General features: G+C 51.6%; 2 protein-coding genes across 4 annotated transcripts in view; both read left to right on the forward strand.

Moving 5' to 3' along the window:
* Mapkbp1 (mitogen-activated protein kinase binding protein 1) overlaps positions 1-2,632 on the forward strand; it is a 56,004-nt gene extending 53,372 nt beyond the window's left edge. For all 3 annotated transcript variants that reach the window (XM_026787709.1, XM_026787710.1, XM_005364289.2), the window contains one exon: positions 444-2,632. In XM_026787709.1, the coding sequence (XP_026643510.1) occupies positions 444-671 (228 nt within the window). In that variant the 3' untranslated portion in view covers positions 672-2,632. The remainder of the gene's footprint in view (positions 1-443) is intronic.
* A 104-nt stretch (positions 2,633-2,736) lies between these two features.
* The window catches only part of Jmjd7 (jumonji domain containing 7), an 8,178-nt gene continuing 4,700 nt past the window's right edge, over positions 2,737-6,214 (forward strand). Inside the window, exon 1 of the mRNA XM_005364292.2 lies at positions 2,737-2,800. Within this exon, the coding sequence (XP_005364349.1) occupies positions 2,737-2,800 (64 nt within the window). The remainder of the gene's footprint in view (positions 2,801-6,214) is intronic.

A 6,214-nucleotide genomic window follows, 5' to 3' on the forward strand; every position in this document is an offset into this window, starting at 1 on the left:
CAGGTCAGGCCTCAACCCCACTATCTATTGGTCATTTCTGGCCAAAAACTGGAGCACTCAAGACAGGGTTGTAGCTTAGAACATCATCTTGTTCAAAAAAATCCCAGTTTGTGCCTGTTGTCTCAGTGTAACTATTAATAGTATGCTTTTTCATATCCCAAAATGGTGTGGGCTCTTTAGATATAGGAAACAATTTAACAGTACCCACATCTGAAGGAGAAGTGCAGCCTGGGTGGGTTGTTGGGAAAAGTGGTCAAGAAGTAGATGGTTCTGCTCATCTGGAGGGACCTTCATCTGGGTCATGGATCAGAGTGGCTCTGATCGTACTGATGCGTGGAACTCCTAGCTAGTCCCTTCTGGGCAGGCTAGGCCCGTGTGGAGCCCCCTTTCCTGTCCCCATTCTCCGCTGGTTCTCCACCTCACTGGTGGTGCTCTTGTTGCAGGTGACCAGCTGTAAGACTCCTTCAGAAGAGCACAGTCGCATCTCCCGTCTCCTGAGAGACACCTTCTCTTCAGTGCGGCAGGAGCTAGAGGCCCTGACTGGGGCTGTGCTCTCCAGCCCGGGTGGCAGCCCTGGGGCTGTGGGGGCTGAGCAAACTCAGGCCCTGTTGGAGCAGTACTCGGAACTATTGCTTCGAGCTGTGGAGCGGCGTATGGAGCGCAGACTCTGAGTTCCAGAAGCCTGTCCCGAGAGAAATGCTCCCACTCCAAACTGTAGCCCTTCTTCCACTCCTCAGAACCTGTGAGAATGTCTGGAGTGGATGGCAGGGATCCGCGCTCAGAGGCAAAACAGCTTTCCCAGCTGCTCCTCGTGGGGCCCCTGTATTTATTAATTTATTTCCCTGACTGTTGCCTCACTTCCTTGAGACTCCTGCTTCTAAAGCCCCTCCAGTGGCTCTCATGAGCAGGGCAGTCTTGAGTCTATGTCATCTTGGTGCTGTGAGGGGTAGGAGGGCAGCCTGCCTCATCTGGGGACATCGGAGAGGGCTGGCCTTCTCAGAAGCCATTTGAAGTTACTTCAGGGATCAGCTCCCTGGGGTGGAGCATACACAGGGTACTCGGGGTAGAGATGAAAGGCGATGTGCTATTTAGTGCCCTAAGCCAACTGTAGACCCTTGCCTCTACCCCTGCACCAGCTGCACTCTCCTGGCTGCCAAAGCAGGCGTGGTTTTCCCCAGTTCCTGGCAGTCGAGAAAGGTAGAGCTGCCTAGCCCTCCAGGGGATTCCCAGCCCTTAGAAGACTTGAGTTTTATCAGGACCTGAGCCCCCACATTCCACTCCCATTCTCCCTGCAAGAGAGCTCAGCATTTTCTACCCCCATCCCTTTTTTTTCTTGTGGAGCCAGTTGTGGGATCTTGCTGCAGGACAGTAAAGCCCTCTGCTGGGCAAACACAAAGCCTGGTCTACTTTCTTTGACCCTTTAGGCTTTCTTAATTTTCTAACCCTGGTCTCTAGAGGACTACTGAAGCCCCCAGGACCACTTTCTCCCTCTATCCTGGGCAATGCGCAATCAGGAACCTGTATTGGGAGTTCCCTCATGGTTTACAGGGCACTGGCCCATCTTCCTAGGACTTTGGCCACATACACACACACACACACTGTATACACAGTTGAGTGTTCATTGTTAGAATACTTGCCTGGCTGGTACATGTACGTGGTTCTTCACATTTGGCCTCAACTTCACTAGCCTGGCTTCGCTAGAACTCCTATCCAGAAACATGAAAAGGAGCACACTAAAATTCTTGGTTCCACAGCCAGGCTGACAGGAGATGGCTATGGGACACCTGGCTCATGGAGGAGGCTCTTTTTCAAAGGCAGTGCTGGGTGCCCAGAGATACTGAATGCTGAAGATTGTGGAGCGGTGGGTCTGGGCAAGAGACAAGCTGGAAAAGTGATAGGTGGACAGGCAGGTGGCAGAGGTAGGGGACAGAATTAAGGTCACTGTTAGAAGGTAAAGAGAAGGCATAGGCAGGCTGTAGGTAGGGACAAGTAGTGACGCAGTTACAGAATTGGTGAGTATGTGTCTCTGGGCCCTCCTTCCCTCTGCATCAGGTATGACAGACAACAAAAACCTGGCGAAGCGCCTTTCAAGCTCTGGAGGCAGAGGCTAAAAAACGGTTTTAATGGGTGCTTAGCTTTGGAGGTTCAGCTGGAGTGTCCTAAGTACACCCAAACCATGTATTCCCCCCCCCCCTTTTTTTTTCTACCCGCCTGGCCAATCTTCTAGCCCGAAGAACAGTATCGGTTAAGGGCCGACCCGTTGTCATCCAGAGGATTAGAAATCCGCCCACTGCAATAAGGCTGCCCTGACTTGCCAGGTTCTTAGAGGGTCTTAGCCAGCTTACCCTTCTCGAGGGAGCCGGTGTTTCCCAGCGCCTCTACCCTGCACGGATGGGGTCTCGTGGCCAGCGGCGCTTAGTTTCCTTTGCATGTCTGAAGCCTCTGGCAACAGCCGCCCACGTCCAGATTTGTCCCATCCCAGTTTTGAAAAGCCCCTTATTTATAACTTTTATACTGTGGCGCCTGTCTCCTCCTCGGCTGTACGGGGCGGGGCTGTTTTAATGTCTCGTTTGTACCGAAATATGAAATTGTCAATAAACAATCCTTTGTTAATTGGCTAGGAAACTCCGAAGCGCCGCTTGTCGCACCTCCTGAGGGGCGGGGCGAGGGCGGAAATGGGAGCGGGGCTGGGAGCCTAGAGCGGAAATAGGGGCGGGCTCTCTTCCCTCCGGCGTCATGGCGGAGGCGGCACTGGACTCTGTGCGGAGGGCGTTGCAAGAGTTCCCGGCTGCGGCTCGCGGTGAGTGGCGTCCGCGTGGTGACAACGTGGAGAGATCCTGGGGTACCGGAACTCAGATCGTGTGTGCATGAGTGGCCTGGTGGCCACACATTTCGTGTGTCACCCTTCTCTAGCTAGTGGACCAGCCCTCAGTTCACGGTCGCACGTCCCGGTGCCTTCGTGGGGTGCTGTTGTAGGTTTGTTCAAAGCCCAGCTCCGACGGTGGTCGTGCCGTTCTCAAAGCCAGCCGGGTGCTGAGTCCCTGTGCTCTGCATTGCTACATTTTTGGTACCGAAGACTCTTTGACCTCAAATATCTCGGATGCTGGTGGGTTCTGAGGAAAGAAGCGGTTGACTGGGATCATTTGTTCAGAGCGAACTCCAAGCCAAGCAATACTGGCTGTTTCACTACTCGGTGTTATGTTTCCTCCACGATCCTCACTACCTCATTCCTTCTCCCCCACTCTTTACTAAGTTGTTTCTTACTGAACAGTAGTGCAGGCACCTCTGTATGCAATGTAAATAAAGTAAGCTTCACTGCCACCCCCTTAGCTGTCCAGAAAGACAGTCCTGCTAAGCATTCTTTGCTGCATCGGGTCCTAGAGGGCATTCCAGGTGCCTCTGCTTCAAGTCTTCACACCTGTGAACCAGGGTACCCATTATTGATAGGCGTGCAGGTATTTTAACCTTTTGTTTTCAATAATTCAGCTGCAAATACTTGGCTGTTCACTTAACAAAGTTTAAATACCTCTGTGTGCCAGAATGTGTGTGTTCAGTGTGTTTAAATTTGGCAGCAGGGGCTGGAGAAATGGCTCAGCGGTTAAGAGCACTGACTGCTCTTCTAGAGGACCTGGGTTCAATTCCCAGCACCCACATGGCAGCTCACAACTGTCTGAAAATCCAGTTCCAGGGGATCTGACACCTTCACACCAATGCACATAAAATAAAGATAAATAAATCATAAAAAATTTTTAAAAAAGTTGCTTAAATTTGGCAGCAAATGTCTTTATCTACCGAGCCATCTCACCAGTCCGAGGGTATTTAAGTCTGGAGAGACTACTAGCTGAGTGCATAAAGTACTTAAGCACATGATGACCTGAGTTCAGATCCCGCGCCTGATGAGGATGTCTGCCGCTGTTCCAGAGCTGGGAGGCAGAGTCTGGAGGACCCAGACTCTGGGTTCATGTTGACTTTTGTCAGTTAAATTCTTAACCGAAGCCGGGCGATGGTGGCGCATGCCTTTAATCCCAGTACTCGGGAGGCAGAGGCAGGCGGATCTCTGTGAGTTCGAGACCAGCCTGGTCTACAGAGCTAGTTCCAGGACAGGCTCCAAAGCCACAGAGAAACCCTGTCTCGAAAAACCAAAAAAAAAAAAAAAAAACTTAACCGAATTGCTGGGTCACAGGAATTGTTTGGAGTGCAGTGTGAAGCTCTAGGGGAGAAAAATAGCTCTTCTCGAAATGAAGAGCAAACAAAACTGGTATAGTTAAAACCCAAAGGCTAGACGGGCAGTTTCACACCAGGTGGTAATGGTGCACGCCTTTAATGCCAGCACTCAGGAGGCAGCTGCAGGCAGATCTCTGAAGCCAGAGCCACTTCCTTTCCCGAAAAACAAAGCAAGTCAGTTTCTACTCATTTTTAAACTCCAGGGTAGAGTAACACAGTGGTAATGTTTTTCTAGCACGTAGGAGGCCCTGGGTTTAATCCCAGGCATTGCAAAAAGCAACTTAGTTGTCCTGAGCCCCAGTTCCCATCTAAGATTACTGCTTTGGGGGTCTGCTTGGTGATTCTTACTCCTGTTCAGGACAGCAAGTACTCTTCTCCGCAGTTTCCGTGGGCCACCAATGTCTCTCGTGTGGTTCCCAGGTCCAATTTAAAGATACTCACTTTCTGACGGATTGCAAGGGATTGCAGGCGGCACGCAGATGGGACCTCGAATGGGCATGACCTCGGGTAAAATGAAGCCGTAGACATTTGTCTGGGGTTTGCTGATTGGTCCCAAGTGTTTGGTCAGACAGTAAGGCTGAACGTTAACAAAGCAGAGCACTCTGCTCTCGTAAAAGCCCAGAGAGGGAACAGCAGCCATGAAACCCAGCCGGAGTCAAGGGCCTGTGGTCAGGGGCAGACATGAGACAGTAGCAAACCAGACTGGAAAACGTGTGCTGGACTTAGTCGTGGAGCAGCCTGAACGCATGCAGGGTGGACTGCATTCTGCCAGGAGCAGCAGCGAGCCGTCAGAGGAGTCTTCACTAGGTGCACGACAAGATGAGATTGCCTTTTGGGTAGATGCGCTTGAAAGGGAGTGGGGTCCCACCAGAAAGAGCAGTTGGTTCGCTGCAGCAGCAGCCAGGGACTGCGGGGCACTTTCCTTTGGCTTTATGTTTGCTGAGCACCCACTGCGTGCTAAGGCGCTAGAGATGCACCAGGAACCATGGCGATCGTTCAGGCCATTGCGCTTCCGTTCTGAAAGAGACGGAGAATGAGTAAATAAATGGGCAAAAAGCTATCCAGGGTCAGGTAATGAGAAATCCGTGGAATAAATAGACACAGAGATAAGGACTGTTCTGACAGGTGACAGGTTAGTTAAAAGGGGTGGCCAGGGAAGGGGTCCTGTCAGTGTGACCAGACCCGGAGCAGCAGAGGGAAGGAAAGGGTGGTTTGAGAGACAAAGAGGTACAATCTACAGGATTTCGAGATAGCCAGGCCAAGGGCAGGACTGGGGTAGGATACATCAAGAGACTGCAGAGCCAGGTGTGGTGTCTCGCCATCGTCAGCAGTATCATGAGTGTCCGCTAAGTACTGCATGCCACATTCTGGGATAGTAAGCACGTTTTCGGGAAAGTGTACTTAGCTTCTTTAGTAAAATCCTGATTTCTGTGAAAGCAGCACTCCCGAACACAAACAGGATGTCCTTGAACTTGTTTTGTAGCTGAGGTGGCTTTGAGCTGGTAATCCTACTTCCTCCTCCCAGGTGCTGGGTTTGCACCTGTCAGCCACCACACCCACTTAAAATGTCTCCGTAGGTGGCGCAGTGGCCAAGTGTTGGCCCAAGGTGGCTGAAGATGCTGCTGCTGTTGCCGTTGAGACGCAAAGCTCAGCTCAGCCCCTGCCTGACTTCTGGTGGTGACACAGGGTAGTTATCTCCCCAGACAGCTAGACTGTGACCTGCTTGAGGTGACGGGATCACCCAATATCCACAGTGGCCAGGCCCCATCACAGTCAGCCTGTGGCCACCAGCTCAGCGACGATTGCTTCTTCAGGGCAGAGAAGAGAGGGGTTGACCCTGCAGGCTTCCCTGGTCAGCAGCAGCCTTGCCTAGGGCGTCCATGATGGAGGATTTCTTGTGCAGTGTGACAGACGGTACCATCCACTGATTTCAGGCCCCTGCTCCCCATTTTTTTCTTTTTTTTTTTGGTTTTTTTTTGAGACAGGGTTT

Source organism: Microtus ochrogaster, assembly GCF_000317375.1.
Source record: "Microtus ochrogaster isolate Prairie Vole_2 chromosome 14 unlocalized genomic scaffold, MicOch1.0 chr14_random_1, whole genome shotgun sequence".
NCBI classification, from domain to species: Eukaryota; Metazoa; Chordata; class Mammalia; order Rodentia; family Cricetidae; genus Microtus; species Microtus ochrogaster.